Source organism: Gekko japonicus, unplaced genomic scaffold (assembly GCF_001447785.1).
Source record: "Gekko japonicus isolate JY-2015 unplaced genomic scaffold, Gekko_japonicus_V1.1 scaffold870, whole genome shotgun sequence".
Taxonomy (NCBI): domain Eukaryota; kingdom Metazoa; phylum Chordata; class Lepidosauria; order Squamata; family Gekkonidae; genus Gekko; species Gekko japonicus.
In genome coordinates, this window is record NW_015163627.1 from 494,129 (window position 1) to 514,272 (window position 20,144).

The 20,144-nt window shown below is 46.8% G+C and overlaps 1 protein-coding gene across 1 annotated transcript in view; it reads right to left on the reverse strand.

Moving 5' to 3' along the window:
- NBEAL1 (neurobeachin like 1) overlaps window positions 1-20,144 on the reverse strand; it is a 161,903-nt gene that overhangs the window by 63,861 nt on the left and 77,898 nt on the right. Inside the window, 7 exon segments of the mRNA XM_015407508.1 lie at window positions 2,756-2,875; window positions 3,937-4,069; window positions 8,389-8,969; window positions 10,298-10,396; window positions 13,189-13,272; window positions 14,701-14,787; window positions 18,629-18,735. Of these exon segments, the coding sequence (XP_015262994.1) occupies window positions 2,756-2,875; window positions 3,937-4,069; window positions 8,389-8,969; window positions 10,298-10,396; window positions 13,189-13,272; window positions 14,701-14,787; window positions 18,629-18,735 (1,211 nt within the window).

The window sequence follows — 20,144 nt, forward strand, 5'->3', positions numbered from 1 at the left end:
TCCCCCACGTAAAAAGAAAAGAAAGGTATCAACAAATCACATCCAGTTCAACATGGACACATTTTTAAAGGTGATATTGTCAAAGCGCAGGAATTGGCGGTAAGGTAATTGGAGCTGATGCTCAGTATGAAATATCATGACACAGATAACACTTGGCCACCACAGGGCCAAATTTTAAAGCACCCCAAGACGTAAACCCAGTCTTCAAGGGGTGCACAACCCCATCTATCCAATTTTTAATAGGTTTTATTAGATTTTTGGGTTGGGGGGGGGTTCTGGGTTTTATCGTTGTTTGAACTGCTGCCTTCGGGTAGAAGATATAGGACAATTAAAACAAGGACAAACAGATTAAAAAACAGTTTTTATTCGAGAGCTATTATTGCTTTAAATGCTGCATGAAGTTGGAATTTGGGTGACATTGGTGGTTTAGGTTGCAATGTGAACCTTAAGGGAGTTATGGGATGGTTGTGAATGGTTGTGTGAGTGTATATGTGTATGGCTGTAGATCACTGAAATGATTGCACCTTTAATTTCGTTGTACTGTGTACAATGAAGTCATGGGAAAAGGTGAGATAAAAGTGTTCTAATTAATCAGTCAATGGAGTATTATGAGCATCACCCCTCCAGCCAACCAACTGCTCTACCCAACAGGACCTCCATCTTTGAATTAATCTACATTTCAGTTTATCAGCCCTCATCTAGCCCATTATAGACATAAAATGCCCGTTCACCACTTCTGAACGAATCTGAGGGAAAGGAGAAGTTGTCAGGTGTCAGGAGTACTGAGGGCCCTTCGCTCCAGCCTCCGGAATAATCTCTCCCAATGGTTCCACATAAATGGTAAGGGGAGGAGAGCCTTGTGAAACACCAAGCGTGAATAGAGCAGAGATAAAACCCTCCAGGTGCATGTTCTGGAACCTGCCATATCTATATAAAGCACAGCAGGCCCACAATACTCATCCCAGAAAAAGTCATCCAGAAGGATAATTCCAGTGGGGTGGCCATGTTAGTCTATTGTAGCAAAACAGAAGTCCAGTGGCACCTTAAAGACTGGCATTTATTCCAGCATTTGTGGGGGGGGAGGGGTTAATTACACACACACACACACACACACACACATACACAGAGAGAGATTGAGACTGAGATTATTTTGGAAAACAGACAGTATAAAGAAAATACATAAAAGTAGTTAACATCATAAGCAAAAAAATAAGAAATATTTCTCCCCAACGTTAAAGGGTTTTTGGGACACTGCCTCTAAGGTACAATAAAAATTAGTTCTGTTGGGATACATTTATAATCAACATTTTACATGTCAGATTTTGTAACTAATCTGTTTCTCAAATATTTATTCCAGCATTTGTAAGTCAGAGCTGTGACTCACCAAAGCTCATGCTGGAATAAATGTTGGTAGTTTTTAAGAGGCCACGGGACTTCTGTTTTGTCTTGTCTGGAAGGATACCATGACTGACGGAATCAAGGACCAATGGAAGCTCGGAAGGAAAATCAATAGGATCATACGCTTCCTGTCTTTTTCTCCAGCAATAATCAGAACACCCATGGCAAATTTAGTACTGAAACCATGCCAGAACTAACTGAATCTTGTTAATCTACTTTGTCCCAGAGATTCTAGAGTTGAGCTGCCAACATCCACTAAAGCATTTTGCCTTGCTAGGATTGCCTATTTAAGTTGCGTCAAGAATGGCCATTTGTTCACATCTGGCTCCACTGGCAGCTTTCAAAAAACAGCTGCATTGGTTGCTAGCCATATTCCTATCTAAAATATAAAGATCTGGACATTCAGTTCTTGACATAAAGTGCTGTGTGTTTGTGTGTGTGTGTGTGCTTTTTTAAAGTGCAGAGACGAATCAAGCAAGCCGTCTCAACACAGAAGAAATAAACGAATGACTATTTCTCAGCATAAATCTTGGCAGTTCAGCTCAAAATTTATATCAGCACTAATCAGGATCATTAACCAAGAGTATCAGCAACCCCTTAGAATACTGAATTAACAAAGCACCATGTGGCTCTTTAGGCTAATGAAGTTATTGAGGCCTAAGCTTTAGTGAGCTAGAATACACATCGGGAGATCTGGGTATCTTCATAATTTTGGGTTTCAGATTTTTCCTCCAAACCCAAATTTGGAGGAAAAATCTTCCTTCTGTCAATGTGGCCCCAACCCACAGATTTAAGTATCCACAGACGGGGCCAGGTTGACTAATAGATATACTGATAAGGTTCCTCAGGGTCCTGTCTCTCAAGAGTAGCATTTTGCGAAAAGTCCCATTCTGCTGACAGAAATCCCTTCCGTCAAGTGGAAATTACCACAGGATCCAACCCAAAGTAATAAAGAAAGGAGGAAGAAAACTGAAGCATGGTTTCCTTCAGTCATCTTAACAACCAGGGAGGAACACAGAGGAAAATTAACTTTTGCTGAGAGTACTCAGGGCTTTAAAAAGTTTAAAACTACCACTTTCAGTTAAACCGGAAACATGTAGCGTAACTCTCTCGACACAGGTGAGACACACACCCACAGCTGAGGTTCTCAGATGCTCTTCAAGGATCCCTGGTTGCCGTCAAACTGACCGCGTGCCTTACGGCAGCCAACTCTTTATTGAAATTGACAGGGGCCTGTGTCATTCACTACAGAATTTTGTTGTTGTTGTTTGTGCCTGATAACTGTAAATCAGGATCTTTATTCTATCTGAACATCGGGGTGTGTGTGTGTGTGTTATGCACAGTAGCACAAACTTACCTCATTCATGGCAGGAAATCTGAGCGGTGCGGATATCTTCTGCTGCCCGTTCACATAAATATAGACAAGGCTTTGCCCGAAGGGCCTTTTCCCAGGCATATGAACAATGCTTATATGATGCTGTTGAGAAATTGCATCACACCTTTCAGTTAAATCCTTGTTATTTCTACAAAACAGTTACAAGCAGCTTGTCAAGGAGGGCTTCTCAACACTAAAGCACACCCATTCATCCCCAAACGCTATCCAGCAATCAAATGAACCATTACAGTGGGCTATGTGTCTCTCGTCAGAGTAGAGGCCTGAGATTTGCTCATAAGCCAGATGGAAATATAACCTCCCTGGGCCGAAAGAGTTGGAAGTGGACCATTCAACTGTACAGGGCAGCAGAAAATGCTATCGAGTCGTGGTCGACATGGAGACCCTGAAGGGTTAGGGTTCCCTGTACCCCAACTATCAGCTGCAAATTCCCCCCTCAGCACTCCTCTACCCAAGCCCATCATTATGTTTAATCAGTAGTAACCCCGTAGTGAGATGAATGCAGAGGACATTTCTAAACACACCCAGAGCAAACCCGGATTCCAATCAGCAGAGGTGTCTCCATTTTAACTGTGGTCGGACATACCGAAACACAACCTTCCCTGAGTGGATTGGGGGTGGGTTAAGAGAAGAAGGTTGTGTGTACATTCCCCAGGGCCGCTTTTTCAGTCGGCCATGTAACGTGAATGTGGCTGAGTGGTGGGGGAAGGGTAGGTTCTGAGCAGCTTATCACTTGAGCTACCTTGCCAGTGCACACGTTGCTTTCCACCACCACCCCGCACAGTGGCGAAACCCCGGAGCGCATCTCAACCTCTCTAGAGCCACCTGCAGTTCATCTCCAGCCCCTCCCCCCCAACTACCAGCCCAGGATGGAGCCCGTGGGGTGCTAGCAGGTGAGAAAGAGAAGGGGAGGCAGGGAGTTCTCCGAGTGGCTCAGAGAGTGGGGGGGGGGGCTGGGCTGCATAGGAAGTTGTGGGGCCTTGTCAGGAAGTTGTGGGACTGAGCCCCAGGAGGCCCCACCATAGCTACGGGCCTGCATTCCCATAATCCTCTGCTGTCTCGGGCAATTCCCAGGACCTCTCTGTGGGAACCCAGTTCACATTTTTAAGAGCGCTGTGCTTACATACCGGAACAGCCCTCCTTACCCAGAGAGAATCGCAGAAGCAGTGGTCAGACAACATCACAGTAGCGTATTCCTTCTTTGTACACACAGCGACCACCAGCATTCCGGAGCAGGTAATGAATGCTTCAAAGCCCATCCCACTAACTGTAAAAAAGCTACAGAAATGGGGGAAATAGTTCTTAAGAACGATAGGTCAGCTGCCTAGAAATACGCACCCTGTATGTATCACCTTTTTCTCAGAAGTCAAGTGTCACAACTTTATCATATCCAGGTAAACATTTAGTTTGTATTGGCGCGGGGGGGGGGGTGTGTGCTTCCCATCAGGGTGGTAGCCCTGGGACTCATTCTGTAAGCGGTGGTGGAAAGGGGTGTGACGTTTCAGGTGACTTATGAAGACCCTGTAGGATTTTCAAGGCGAGAGATGAGCAGAGGTGGTTCTGCCATCGCCTGCCTCTGCGTAGCAATTCTGAACTTTCTTGGTGGTCTCTTATCCAAATATCGATCAAGGCTGACCCCGCTTAGCTTCCGAGATCTGACAAGATCAGGCCAGCCTCCCAGGGAGGGCCATTTTGTAAGCAGGCATATTCACTGAGAAGGAGAGAGTGGCCTTTAAGATATTGTAAAATCATCTTACATAACAGGGTCACTACCTTGATTTTGACGGCTCACCCTTGATGAGATGTAGAAGAAGTGTTGCTTTTATACCCCACTCTTCACTACCCGAAGGTGTCTCAGGGCAGCTTACGATCACCTTCACTTCCTGTCCCCACCACAGATACCCTGTGAGGGAAGTGGGGCTGAGAGAGCTTTGAGAGAACTGTGACTGAACAAAGGTCATCCAGCTGGCTTCAGGTGGAGGAGTGGAGAATCAAATCCAGTTCTTCAGATTAGAGTCTGCTGCTCTTAACCACTACACAACAGACAGAAGGCTAACAGACAGAGAGCCAGTTTGGTGTAGTGGTTAAGTGCGCGGACTCTAATCTGGGAGAACTGGGTTTGATTCCCCACTCCTCCACTTGCACCTGCTGATGTGACCTTGGGTCAGTCACAAGCTCTGGCACAGCTGTCCTTGAAAAAGAGCAGTTTGTGTCAGAGCTCTCTCAGCCCCACCCACCTCACAGGGTGTCTGTTGTGGGGAGGGGAAGGGAAAGGAGTTTGTAAGCCGCTCTGAGACTCCAAGTGAAGGGCGGGGTATAAATCCAATCTCTTCTTCTTCTTCTTCTTCTAACTTCCTATGCTGGGGTGCAGTTTCCTCAGACTTCAAAAACGGAGGTTTAGACCAGGGTTTAGGACACTGCCTTGTACAAATACGCATGAATTTTGCAGTAGATGGCACCCTTCATTAGCTTATATACTAAATCCCAAGAGTATGTTCTGTTACATACAAGAAAATGAATTCATGTGGGTAGCCGTGTTGGTCTGAAGCAGCAGAATGAAGTTTGAGTCCAGTGGCACCTTGAAGATCAACAAAATTTTATTCAAGGTATAAGCTTTCATGTTCATGCACACTTCTTCAGATTCACTGTATCTGAGGAAGTGTGCGTACACATGAAAGCTTATATCTTGAATAAAACTTTGTTGGTCTTAAAGGTGCCGCTGGACTCAAACTTTGTCCAACAAGAAAATGAGTCATTCATCTCTTCCAGCCATTAAACATAAAAAAAAACAATTATGCTAAAAATTTGTTTGCTTTTAAGTGCATGTTAAGACGGAAAGGAACATGAGATATTTTGAAGGCATCCTATCCCAAATTCATGTGACTTTTAGAGATCAGGTCACTAATGAGAAAGGGAAACTGCATCATCAGGTGGACCACAATTGAAACATTTTCTATTGCCACTGCAGGCACGGCATCAGAAATATTCCAGACAGTCCTTTCTAATTTTTATAGACCTTTTCCTACCACCAAATAAATACTTCTAGCTCTGTCCGTTAACCCTCTGTTTAAAGCCATTCCCTGCTTGTTCCATTCTGGAACAACAAATTAAACTCAAACCAACTTCTTTATGTGGTGGGGATTTGTATTATCTCAGAACTATGGTCCAACAATTTTTCCTCAGGGCACTTTATCGGCACTGCACATCACAGCCCGCTCATCTAAGCACCCACAATTCACAAGCGGGCCTCAGATGACTATTTCAGAACTACTTGACCAAGAAGAAGGCGCTTTTACATAAACACAGCTTCAACAGTACAAAATGTACCCAAATGGCAACCGGGCAGGACAAATACCTGGGAGCCAGTTTGGTGTAGTGGTTAGGAGCACGGACTCTAATCTGGGAGAAGTGGGTTTGATTCCACACTCCTCCACATGAACCCTGCTGGGTGACCTTGGGCAAGCCACAGTTCTCTCAGAGCTGTTCTCTCAAGAGCAGTTCTCTTAGAGCTCTCTCAGCCCCACCCACCTCACAGGGTGTCTGTTGTGGGGAGAGGAAGGGGATAGTGAGCTGCTCTGAGACTCTGAGTGAAGGGCGGGGTATAAATCCAATCTCCATCATCATATTGTAGCATGATTTAAAACTAAGCTATTGCACTGGTCAACAACTGAATGGGAAAATACTTCAGAGCCCAATGATCTTTCTAAACAGTGTACTAAGTATAATATACAAATACATAAAATAATACGCCCACTATATGGATCAAAAAATCCACACTGTGGGGCCACCCAGGGTTGGGTACACGCTTTTGCAAACATGATAGTTCCTCTGGGTTTGCAAAAGAATATGAAAACTCAAGAGTGGAGGGAATAAACAAAACAGTTAAAAAGTGCTGAGATCTCACAATACCTCAGTAGCCATTTTGGATTGCCTAAGCAGCCACAATGGCTGCCAAGATCTTACAAGGCTACCTCACCAGATTTCAGTTCTCATCAATGTTCCCTCTAAGCTAAATTAGTGTGACCTAGCTCTCAATTTCTTAGCCTCCAGCTCACACATTTTTGTCTTATGAGCAGAGGTCCATCAGTGGCTATTAGCCACAAGGTACAGATAGGAACTCTTGGTCTCGGGCAAGTGATGCTCTGTCTTCTTGGTGCTTGGGGGGGGGGAGCAACAGTGGGAGGTCTTCTAGTGTCCTGGCCCCACTGGTGGACCACCTGATGGCACCTGGTATTTCTGGCCACTGTGTGACACAGAGTGTTGGACTGGATGGGCCATTGGCCTGATCCAACATTGGCTTCTCTTATGTTCTTAGCTCAGAAAGGATGGCTCCAGAGCAAACTAATTTATGCAGTAGCCTAAGTGCTTGCTCACAACTTGAATGCCAGTAGCTCACAAAGCAGAATTTTTGCTCACAAGACTCCACAAGCTTAGAGGGAGCATTATTTCTAATGTATTCAGTTTTCAAGCTGGAGATAAGTTGGGGGTGGGTGGGGGAAAGCAGTAGCAGGGCAAGCACGAAAACTGGGGAGAGGCTGAGTGACAGACGTGGAACAGGAGGATCAAATGGCCTAGAAAAGGGCACCACACCCCTCTGATCAAAGACGGTCCAGGTAAGTCATGAACAGTGCACAGCTTAGCTGCAACATCACCGGGTGAGTCGTGCGGTAGTGGCCACCTCCCCTGGCTAACCCAGGTGAGTCACGCAGCGACGGTGCAGCCTGGCACCATACACGTCACCCAGAGCAGGCAGGCAAGGAGGTCACTACTGCACAAGTCACCCAGCAGTGGCTCAAACTCCAAAAGGCTAGCCTCTTCACCGGGAAGGAGAGCTTAGAACAGCCCCCCCCCCCCAGCCACTAGCCTACCAGGAGTTTTCCTGATGGGCAGCCATGTTAGTCTGTCTGTAGCAGGAGAAACGAGCAAGAGTCCGGTAGCACCTGAAAGACTAACAAAATAAGTGGCAGGGGAGGAGCTTTTTTGAGTCACTGATCACTGTGAGCCGTGACTCACAAAAGCTCCTCCCCTGTCATATAATTTGTTAGTCTTTAAGGTGCGGCTGGACTCTTGCTCTTTCCTACAGGATTTTTCCTGGCGGTCATAATGGCTCATCCAACCCTGGTGAGTGAAGAAGTGGAGTCGAACCGAAGGGAGGGAGAGAAGACGAAGCAAACAGATGGGAGACGGGGTAGGGAGGGAGGAAAACCCCTTCCCCCAAAGGTTCTCACAGTTCCAGAACTTGTCCAATATACTACTGATGCACGACTTAATTCCCCCCCCCTCCCCCAAGACATTTTTCCTTCCTGGACTAGCATCAATCCCCATCTCATGTTGAAGCCAACCTCTTCTCTGCTTCCTCCCATCCTTTTTTAAACACAGAGAACACACCTTCTCCCACCGCCGGCTTCCCCATACAGTAGAAACAGAGCACTGATTGGCTGTGAACAATTTACCGTGATTTAAACAAGCATGAGCTACACAGCCTAACATGGAGTTGGCAAGTGTGGCTCTGGGGATGCAAAGAAGGCCTAAACCGAGGAAGAATCCGGTCCCTCGCTGCCTAGCAAATTCCACCGGTTCCTTCCATTCCAACATACCTGTAGAGCTGTTTTCTCTTGCCGCCCTTGCTATTGGCACTGGGTCTCACTTGGTCTTGGTCCAGGCATAGCCAAGCACTGAAGGAAAAGGCAGAACCCGGCCACCTCTGGATGGTTGGCACCGCAATGCCCGCCATGCTATGGGAGAGGTCAAAATACTGCAAGGCGTTGTCCAGTCCTTGCTTTCGGGCCATGGTGAGAACCGCACGCATTACCGGGACCACGTGAGGATGGGCCTGCCTCGGGTCCGTAGTCCTCAGCAGCCTGATAAGCTCGTGCAGCTCTTCGGAGCTCATTGACTGGCTCCCCAAAGACCCCAAGAGAGCTATCAGGTTCTCGGCACACGTCCTGTGGAGCACAGCGTGTCCGCCGAGCGTCTCGATGATGCGGATGACCATGTTCGTGTTGACGCACGTGGCACGGCTCTGCCTGTTGATGCAGCAGATTCGCTTCAGCCAGTTCGAGACGAAGACCTGAAGGTCGGGCGAATCCAGTTCCGGAAGCCACTGAATGAGCAGCAACAAAGGCTGGACGTTGCTTATGCCCAAGATGCCGACGGACGTGTGGTCACCTTCGACAGCCTTTGGGGAAAATCAAACACAACGATCGCTAGCTGTTAAGGAGTGCAGACTTAGGCTCAAAGCTACCCAAGGAAACCACAAGCAACGGTTCTCTGGCTGCTTAAACAAACAGATTTATTTATTATGGCCTGTGTTTTCCAAGGGCTAGAGAGCCCGTCTCCTTGGGTGAATGACTGCTGTCTTTCAGCTGGTGGGTGGCCAGGCCCATAGCCAGGATTTTGTGGCTTGTGGGGGGGAAATTTTTTTCTGGGAGGTTGAAGTTCTCAGTGCAGAAAGAAAAGCCATTTAGCCAACAGAAAGCCATTACCAGGATAGAGCTCTAAATTGCAAGCTGCCAACCACGCAGATGACAGTTCTCAGCTGCTGCAAGTTAATCACTTCTGCCAGCCTAAGCAAGGATCCTGATAACAAGCCGGCAGGTGGGGGGGTGATGACTCCTGTAGTCCAGAAAGCTAACACTGTGGCAGGAAAACTCTCTTCAAGGAGATCAGTTTCTTGACGCAGAGTTAGAAGGGATCCTAGAGGTCATCTACTCCAACCCCCTTCCTCGGTGCAGGTATTAGTCAACTACAGCACCCCACTCTGCTTAAAGGAGCGCATGCCTTAAACAAATGTTTTAAAATGATTGAAAAAAGCATTTACAGGAGAAATTATTGTGGGGCTGTGCCCTCAGGAAAGGAGGCAGCGCCCCCCAAAAGTCTCACTGTAGCTATGGGTATCTACCTTGCCCTGGGAAGAGATGTAATGAAAGATTCTCTCTGCAGGAGCTGGAAAGGGAGAGCTTCTTGTAAGGTTTCACTTGAAGGTGACACGTATTCACCGTGGAAAAATCTAGCAACCCGTGCCACTTCTCCAGTTTGCATAGATTACTTTGAGTCATCCATTAAAATCATTTGTGGTGGAAAGATGGGCCACTAAAAGTATATTTTCTAGCCTAAAGAAATGAAATGTAAGGTATGGCAAACAACAGCTGGCGTACAAGCTAAGAGTACACCTTGGTACCCTAATATTTAAAATGTCTGGGGTACAAAATTACCCCAATGAGTAAATCCAGTTGCTAGGGTAAATTTATATTGAGGATACTATTTCCCCCCCTTTCTTACAAGAAGAAAACGAGAAGTGGTAATTAATATTCTGTTGGGGATATTCTGCACCACACTGCTTGGGACAATCTCCTGAAAGGAGAAAATGATAGAGCCATTCACTTAAAAAATTTTTTGCAAGAAAAGGACAAGCAGAGGGTCAGCGCGGGTCCTGAAGTCTGAGCCTGAGATCTATGGCGGTCACCTCTCTTAAAAAGATGCTCGAAACGAAGCTTTCTTTCTCACCATGTTCATGAGCTCTTCAAGCAGTTCCCGTGAAGGCTGACCCATTGATTTGAGGACTTCAAATATATGAGCGTAACCGATCCGTTCCTTAAACACTTCCTAAGGGGGTGAAAAATTTACAAAGTTGGTAAGCAACGTACAAACATATGGCCTATTTCAAGCCAGGTTTTATTAAAATTGTGAAGTTTAGATTTGAATTCTTCATATGACCACTTTAGAACTTTAACGACTCATTTTGATAGATCAAGATGGGTAGCCATGTTAGTCTGTCTGTTATCTGAAGAAGGGAGCAGTGACTCAGGAAAGCTCATCCCCTGCCACATATTTTGTTAGTCTTTAAGGTGCTGCGGTGGCTCAAGTGGTTAAGACGCTGAACTGCAGGCTGTGGAAGGTCGGTAGTTCAGCAGTTCGAGACCCGGGTGCTGCATGACGGAGTGAGCTCCCGTCTCTGGCCCCAGCTCCTGCCAACCTAGCAGTTCGAAAGCAAGAAATTGCAAGTAGATAAATAGGTACCACTTCAGTGGGAAGGTAACAGCGTTCCGTGCGCCTTGGTGTTTAGTCATGCCGGCCACATGACCACGGAAACGTCTTCGGACAGCGCTGGCTCTTCGGCTTTGAAACGGAGATTAGCACCGCGACCCTAGAGTCGGACTCGACTGGCTTTCAAGCAAGGGAACCTTTACCTTTACGGTGCTCCTGGACTCTGGCTCTTTTCAACCCGTTTTGACACTTTCATTTTTTCCCCTCTAGCTACAGCAAAACTCTCATGACTACGAACAACCCTTCAGTGAAAACCAAGAAAAAAGTTTCAATGCTTCATAAAGCCCTCAGCCTTTAAGCCATAAAACCTGAATGAAACATTGATTCCTCTGCTAAGCGCATAGTTGAGGCCGGAGCTAAACAGTGCTGCCATTATCCTCCGACTAAGAACTGACTGAGGAGGATACGGTTGCATTCTAGATGCTTTACACTGGGGCAAAGCACCTAGCTAGTTTGCCTGTGGCGTTAAGTACAGAACACTGCACTCTCTGAAATTCTTTCATGGTATCTAATGAACGTTCCCAGGGAGAAAAAGAAAATCATAAATATGATTGTGTTGAAAGAGATGTACGGTGAAATTAACAACTTATTTGAGAACAAGATACATCTCGAAACTTGAGGAGAGACAGAGTGTCTATTATGCAAGCAAGAGATAAACTCAGAATGAGAAACAGTTGTAAAATGGTCTAAAAATGTATTGATTTAGTTGCTGTAGATTTTCCGGGTTGTGAGGCCATGTCTTGGCATTGTAGAACCTCACGTTTTGCCACTACCTGTGACTGGCATCCTCAGAGGTATAACTCAGAAAGATGGAGTACTCTCTGTGTCAGGGTGTATTGTATTGTATATATAAATTTACAATATAAAGCATCCAAATGTAGTATAACGCAGAAAAATAACAATTTTGGAATATAAACGTATAACAAAGTGGACTTTGAACAAAATATTCCTTATTGCAAGATAGATAATATTTTAAAAGTTACGGCTAGTACTTAGTAATGATGAAATATGTAATACAGAATACGGATTAATGATGAAACTATTGTAGAAAATGTCTTAAAATTCTAATGAAGGGGATGTCATGGAGAAGTATTTCTTTACTTTTTTGTTTAATATATCCTGTATCTATAATCACTATATAACCCCCTCTCTTTCTTTCTGTGCCCCTTTTATGTTATCATTTTGTTTTTAAAATATAAATATACTACAAAAGAAAAAAGAAAAAAATCGGGGAGGGGGAGGAATTAGATATGTGACATAGTATTATTCCTACCGATAACAATAGTGATAGAATGTTGTAAATTCTTAAAACAAAGTGGGACACACACACCCCCCTTGAGGCTTGCCTGGTGCCGACCTCACTTTCCTCGATGTGCCAGATTTCAGGGGCGTTCTGTGGATGGGCAGGGAAGTTGTGCAACGTCCCCGGCGTGATGTCGACGCATGGGGACGCTCTGGTATTTGGGCAAAACTCTATGGGGGGTTTTGCCCTCAAAACCATAGAGTTTGCCCAAATACAAGTGGGTCCCCCATGATGCCCACGACACGATGGCGTCACTTCTGGGTGATGCCATCGTGTTGGGGGTGTCACACAGCGACATACCTGTTTAGGGGAGGGGTTTCCCCCGCCTGCCAGCTGGTCTACAGTGGAGGGAAGCCCCCGAAACTGGGGGATCCCCTGCCCAGACCTGGGGGCTGGCAACCCTAGTGGTCTCCCATCTAAGTACTCACCTGGGCTTATCCTGCTTAGCTTCTGAAATAGGACAAGATCAGACTAGCCTTGGCCATCCAGGTCAGGGCAGAAACCTACTATCAGTCAGAATATATAGGGTCCAAGCAGGGGTCGTTTCGTAGAAAAAGAGCTAGGGGAACTCATTAGCATAACTCATTAGCATATGCCACACACCCCTGACATCACCGGAAGTGTGTCATAAGGCCACACACCCTGACATCACCGGAAGTGTGTCATAAGGCCACACACCCCGCCCCCAACGGTCCTGGCCGTCGCCACTGGCCTTGCAGCTCCACTGCTGAGCCCCATGAGGGGCCCGGCGGTGGACCTGCAAGGCCGGCGGGAGTGCAAGGAAGCCCCGCGAAGGCCCTCCCTGGCCCCAGGCAGGCAGGGGTGGGGAGAGGCAAGGAGGAAGCAACTCACCCTCCCTCTTCTCCTGCCTCCTCCTGGCTGAATGAGGGCCGGAAGCGGGGCGGCCGGAAGCAGGGGGCGGGGCTTCGTCATGTGCCCCGCCCCCATACCTCACCCAGGGGAACTGCAATCCCCCGCGATCTCCCCCGAAATGACCTCTGGGTCCAAGGCAATTTCTCACATTAGTCTTTAAGGAACCCTTGCTCACCTTAGCAGCTGGAGACTTGTGCATCACTGCCGTAAGAGCCTGAATGGCGGACACCGCCAAGCGGTCGAGTTGCCCCTGAAACACCTGAAAACAGCACAAGATGGAAAGACGTAACGTACACGAATGCATACCCCTACCCATATGACACACTCACCCCTTGAAGGCCACACCCCACCCAGGGCTTCCTTGTCGGGACGAAAACATTAGCATGCCAACCCAATCATCTCCCCCCTGCAGGCACATATTTATGACACCACAACCTACAAAAGAGAAGACACGAGAGAAGAGTAGCCACGGATTTTCCGAAAGAGGCGGAGAAAAGCACTCACAAGTACCCATTAAGACAGTCTGGATTGACAAAGGAGCCTCGTGCTGTTAATGGACAATCTCAAGAGGGAGGGAGCTACAAGAAAACAGAAAACCAACTATCTAGTTTCCTGGAAGTCAACCTTTGACGGGACATGGGGGTGTGTGGCAGGACAGTCCTCAGTGCACATTCTAGCACACAAAAGCTTTCTCACCACCACCACCCAAAAAATAACGGGATTGAGAACTGGGTTGGCACAAGTCTTCTGCCGATTCCACAATTCTCTCATCCCAAAATAACTGCAAAATGTCCCCTCCTTTTTGGGGTTCCTTCATATTACTGGTGGACATTGATGCTACCTAAGAGATTGGGGACAACTCGCCACTGAATCGAGAAACTGATTTGCGAATCTCTTCAGGAATATATTGTAAATATAGAGCCTCTCATGCAAGGAAAAATAAAACACACACAAAAAAAGGATTTAGAAAATGAACGATGTTAGCTGAGGTAAAGATAATCATATTGGTCATCGATTCATTAATTTAGGTAGAATTGGGGGTTCACAATTGCATTAATTTCAGTTTAGCCTTTCTGAAGGAGTTTTTTTAAAGTTTTATCCTATTTCTAAATTTCATGAGAAAAACAGGCATCCTGCATTCTTGTGATGCCTAAAGGAAACTTTTTCTCAAAAAAAATCCCACCAGTGGCTTCCGACCTCCCAGATTCAGTCTGTCCATTGTAATGTGAACTTTTTTTTTAATTTTGATTTTATTTTTGGCAACAGAATCAAGACATCAAATCCAGCCACACAGATTCCACAAAGCCCTAGAGCCCAATACACCACAGTGCTCAGACAAGTAAGAAGGCGCAGGGAGAAAAGGGGGGGGGGGACGCTAATAAATCATCACCAGGTTGATAGTATTGGGTTTTATTCCTGTACTTCAACCTCCCCTGTTTGAAAACGAGAGAAATGGAAGCAGACTAGATAATTTAAGCCTCGAAGCACCGTTAAAAACGTGACTTTTGCTTGATTTAAAAAACGAGAAAATTTAGGAGTCAAAATATTTCCCTGGGCATGAATTGGAATCCGCCTAAATACTGCCAGGAAGGCAGAGGAGGGAAAGTACAGGAAAAACAGCCCTCCCCGCTAATCGCCACTGTGCCTCGGCCTCAGCTACAGCAAAACGCAGGCTTGCGGGAGATACCTGTTCCTGATTCATTTCTGTCAGTAACTGGTTGGCAAGTTCTTTCTCATTCTTGTGTACCACCTGATTGTTAGCACTTAAAAAGAGCTGTTAAAATGAAAGATAAGAAGAATGGGAAACAGGCATGTTAAACTCGGCCCCCCGGCCGCGGCTGCAGGGCGAATCATTCCAACTGACCACCGGCCAGTAAAAGTCGTATCCTGTTAAAACACCTTCCGCAGCTGAATTGTCACCAGACTGTTTGCGCTGACCGAATGTGTGCTCAACAGAGGCAAACTTGCAGAGGCGGGAAACTGGCACAGGGTTTATGGAGACATAAAAGGAGAATGGCCGGGACCTGGATATTCTCATCTCCTTCTTCACAAATTAAAAGGGAAAGCTGCGTGGTGTTAATAAGCCAACTGGAAGAGAAGGTTTTCTGTCATTTCTGCATGCAAGTTAGGACAGTAGGCCAATACAAACACAATGGACTGGATCCTATGGTTCCCCTACACCAAGTCTTCCGCCAATATAGAAAGACTTTCCTCTGTTGGAGGAGATCTTTCTCCACCAAAGGACGATAGAGCATAAGACAGTCAAAGGATCCAACCCAACCCAACATCCTGGTGTTCTAGCCATAGTTAAGAGATGAGAAGCCAGCTCTTTCTTCTCCCTTTTGGTGTAAATTTCCCACCCAATTTAACCTGGTTAATGTATACCTCTCCACCAGTATCCTTGAGCTTATTTGGAGGTTCTAGAAGCGGCGTGTAGCTATACCCTTGACCAAAGAATGGCACACTTCTTCTATCTGGGGTGGTTGTCCTTTCCCACCAAACACCCGACTTTCAGAGGGACACACAAGGGCCCTTCATGCCCTCTCCTTTTAATCTGCGTTCACCGCGGTGTCCTCCAAGCAATTCTGCACTAAAATCGAATCCAACCTTCTTTTTTATCCAGGTTTCCCCCCCTCATTCTGCACTAAAATAGAGTTCAACCTTCTTTTTATTCTGGGTTTTCCCCCCATTCTGCATTAAGTTACCTCCCTTCAGTGGTCAGCCCGGGTTTCAGCTTGCTGTTGCCCCGGGTTATTTGGATGCTGTTTTGCCCTGGACTTAAATTGCCTCGAGTCAAACTCTGAGAAAACCTGGAGCGGCAGGCAAAGGCGGAAAGGACCAAAGAGTGGTGAGGGAGGAAGGGGACACCCCTGGCCCGCCAGATCAGCCAAATCAATCCCAGCAATCAAGGGGGGGACAGACGCTGTGGCCAGTTCTCCCTCACCACCACCAATATTCTAAAACTTAACTTAATCTTGGTTAAAATGGGAACCCTGATTAGCATTAACCAGGGCTCAAATGTATACAGATATAACCAAGGTTAGGGTCACTGAGGCAATCGGCAGACAACCATGGGGAGTGGCTAGAGAAAGGGGGCGAACAAGCTGATTGGTCCACTCCCAGTCTCGTAAACGTGGCTGACGGATTGGGGGTATTATACCTTTCCCAATCCACTGGAGGGGAGCAGCGCGTAAGGCCCTTCTACGCAAGTCTGCTGAGGTATACCTCACAATGAGGAGCAATATAGTTAGTAGCAGTGACCGGCAGGACGGGCCAGCTCCTCCACGCAAAATGCATCTTCTCCTTTGCGTGAGAGAATGAATGCCTCTTAACAGATTTATGAGCACAAAGTGCTCTGAAGTTGCTGGAGCCAATGTAATTGACATACGGCACAGCCGAGGGAAAAGAAAACCAGCCCTGCCAAGAACATGAGGACGCCATCGTTCACACGTACAGAGTGTTAACATTTCTGCAGGGATTTCACATCTAAGCAGTTGTACCACTATTTTGCCAGTACTGCAGAACAATTTCACAAAGGCATTAATAAAAGAAAATGATCAAACATTGTTCTTCTGCCATAAAAGGAAAACGGGAGTTGGGAGTTTCTTATTTATTAAAGTGCCTCTGTAGCAGATTCAAATCACGCAACTATCGGAGTGCACTGGAGGGCAAGCAGGTGCAAGACTAAGAGTTGAGGGTCTCCTCCAAATGTAAATCCTTTATCTAAAAAAGCTATAGATCCTGAATGCGGGTCAAGGTATTCAAAGATACACAGGATGCAGTGAGCCTCTGATGAACCCCCTACATGCCTGTAGACCCCGACTCAACTCCCACAGCCACTCTAGAGAACTTTGAACATCATCCAGTGGATGGTTCCTCAGTGGAACAGGCTTCCTCAGGAGGTAGTGGTGGGCTCTCCTTTGGAGGTTTTCAAACAGAGTCCAGATGGCCATCTGACAGCAATGCGGATTCTGTGAACTTAGGCAGATCATGAGAAAAGAGGGCAGGAAGGGTGGCCTCAGTGCATAGTTCTCGTGGCCCTTTCTTACATGCCCAGGGAAATGCTGATCGCCACTTTGGGGTCAGGAAGCAATTTTTCTCCAGGCCAGTTTGGCCAGGGATCCTGGAGGGTTTTTTATTTTTTCGTCATCTTCTGGGCATGGAGCAAGGGTCACTGGGGGTGGGGGGTGGTATTTGTGAGTTTCCTGCATTGTGCAAGAGGTTGGACTAGATGACCCTGGAGGTCCCATCCAACTCTATGATTCTGTGATTCTGTGATTCTATGCACCCGAGGCTTTTCAAGACCCTGCTTCTCACCAGAGACCTGGACTCACCTCCCACAGCCACTTTAGAGAATTCTGAGCATCATCCAATGGACAAGTTCAAAAACAAATCAGTGGAAACATTTTATGTACCCATTAGGAACTCTTCAGATTCCACCCTTTAGGCATACACATTTATGCTGCAGAAGGGACCAATGTTCCCCCCTAAGCTGTGGAGTCTTGTGAGCAAAAATTCTACTTTGTGAGCTACTGGTGTAAAAGTATTGAGTGTAAGATTTGACTACTGCATGCATTAGTTTGCTCTGGAGCCATCCTTCCTGAGCTAAGACAAAAATGAGCCGGAAGCTAAAAAGCTGTGAGCTGGCTCACACTAACTCAGCTTAGAGGGAACATTGGAAGGGACAACCTATTTTGTTTGAAGAATAATTAATGCAATTCCAGCACACAGCCATGAATGTATAAACCCCACATTTGCCTGTAAAAGCGCACAGGACTAAAATGAAAGAGTTGTCGCGACAAGATTTTCCCCCAGTGCAGAATCTGTCCTGGCTACTCCAGTTTCGTGCGACACTTCCATGTATCCTAAGAGCCCTTGAGGCATTCAGTGAATACCACCAAAGAAGCAACACGCCTGCAACCCACGCCCTGGCCTGGATAGCCCAGGCAAGCCCGATCTGGTTAGATCTTGGAAGCTAAGCAGGGTCGACTCAGGCAAGTACTTGGATGGGAGACCTCCTTGGAATACCAGAAGTCAGGAGGCAGGGGCAGGCTTTATTAGAACTGTGCCTTCTAGGAGAAGAAAAAGGAGAACGTTGTAATTCATGGCCTTCCATGCCAGCCACATGTGTGTTTAAGGCACTGTCAGAGTGGACTTATAGCAACCCCATATGGTATTCAAGGTAAGAGACTGACAGAGGTGGTTTGCCATTGCCTTCCTTTGCAAAGCGACCCTGGACTTCACTGTTGGTCTCCCATCCTAGTCCCAACCAGGGCCGATCCTGCTTAGCTTCCAAGATCTTACAAGATCAGGCTAACCTGGCCCATCCAGGTCAGGGATGCCCACCATACAATACATTTAAGTGCCTCTAAAGCACAAGATGCACATCTGTACAAAAAGGGAGCTTTGGAAAGGCTTACAGCACAAACAGCATTCGAAAAGTACAAGATATTCCACGGGGATACAATGGTTCTCACGCCGAGCCATTTTCTCCCTGGTTCTAATAAAGATTTTATCTCAATGTATAGCTTCAGACCTTAGAACAACCCAGCTCTTATGAAAGCGGGAACGTTGTCTCTCGGACAGCGATGCTCAAGTAACGACACTCTGTTTACCTTGCAGTTTTGCAGCAGCCGGATGAGATGTTCAAAGCAGTTGCTGTTCAGGAAAATGGCTTGCAGAACAGGCCTGTCCACGCAATCTAACATGGAGGTGATGGTATCTGCAAAGGGAAACAGAAGAGAAATTAGATCACACGTGCTGTCGTTTGTAAAACTCTGCCTGTTTATCTTTGGGGGTGTGGAAGCCAAAAAGCATTCAACAGGAACCACGATTGTAAGCCACAAACAATAGAAGAATAAGGAGGAGGAGGAGGAGGAAGAGGAGGAGGAGGAGACTGGATTTAAACCCCGCCCTTCACTTGGAGCCTCAGAGTGGCTTACGATCTCCTTTCCCTTCCCCTCCCCACAACAGACACCCTGTGGGGTAGGTGGGGCTGAGAGAGCTCTTTCACGAACTGCCCTTTCAAGGACACCTCTTGTCAGAACTTACTTTTCAGCACTGGCTGTGGCACTAACATGCATGAACACACATGACGCTGCCTTCTACTGAATCAGACTGTCGGTCCATCAAAGTCAGTCTTGTCCACTCAGACTGGCAGGGGCTCTCCGGGGTCCCAGCCCAGGCGGAGGTGTTTCACATCACCTACTACCCGACCCTTGCATTGGAGATGCTGGGGATTGAACCTGGGACCTCCTGCATACCAAGCAGATGCTCCACCACAGAGCCACAGCCTTCCCCCTAAGAAGCAGAACAAACAACGGCTAGTGTTGTTAATAGGGGTGCCAGCCTCCAGGTGGGACCTAGGGATCCCTTGGAATTACAACTCATGTCCCAACTACCACTGGGGTTCCTGTCCTCCCCAGGCTCCACCCCCATATCTCCAGGAATTTCCCAACCTGGAGCTGGCAACCCTACCCCCTGCCGGTGGCCGGGGGGACCTAGGTGTTAAGAATTATGGAGCCATTTTGGAATGTATTATTACTGTAACTTCTAGTACGGCAGCTTTTCGAAGGAGATATTTATGGTGGGGTCCCAGGCAGAGTTATCGTCTTCTGAAACCCCTTGCCTGCAAGGGACTTAGAAGGGTGCATCTCTGCTTAGGAGTAGAAGAAGAAGAGATGAAGAAGAGACTGGATTTATAACCCGCTCTTCACTGCCCAAAGGAGTCTCAGAGCGGCTCACAATCTCCTTTTCCTTCCCCTGCCCACAACAGACACCCTGTGAGGTAGGTGGGACTGAGAGAGCTCTTTTGAGGACTGCCCTTGAGAGAACAGCTCTGAAAGAACTTGTGACTGACCCAAGGTCACTCCAGCGGCTGCATGTGGAGGAGTGGGGAAACAATTCCGATTCTCCCAGATTAGACTCCATGCTTCTAACCACTACACCGAACTGGCTCTCATCCAAACAACTCTGTTTAGGACTACATAATTAACTCTAAAAGTACTTTCAATGGCATATGCAGTTCTTTAAAAGAAAGACAGGCAAGTTATTCTATATACACAATGACTGCAACATGGAGAAAGCCATTGCTTTCACTGTACCCTCCTGTCTCTACAGATAATCCACAGT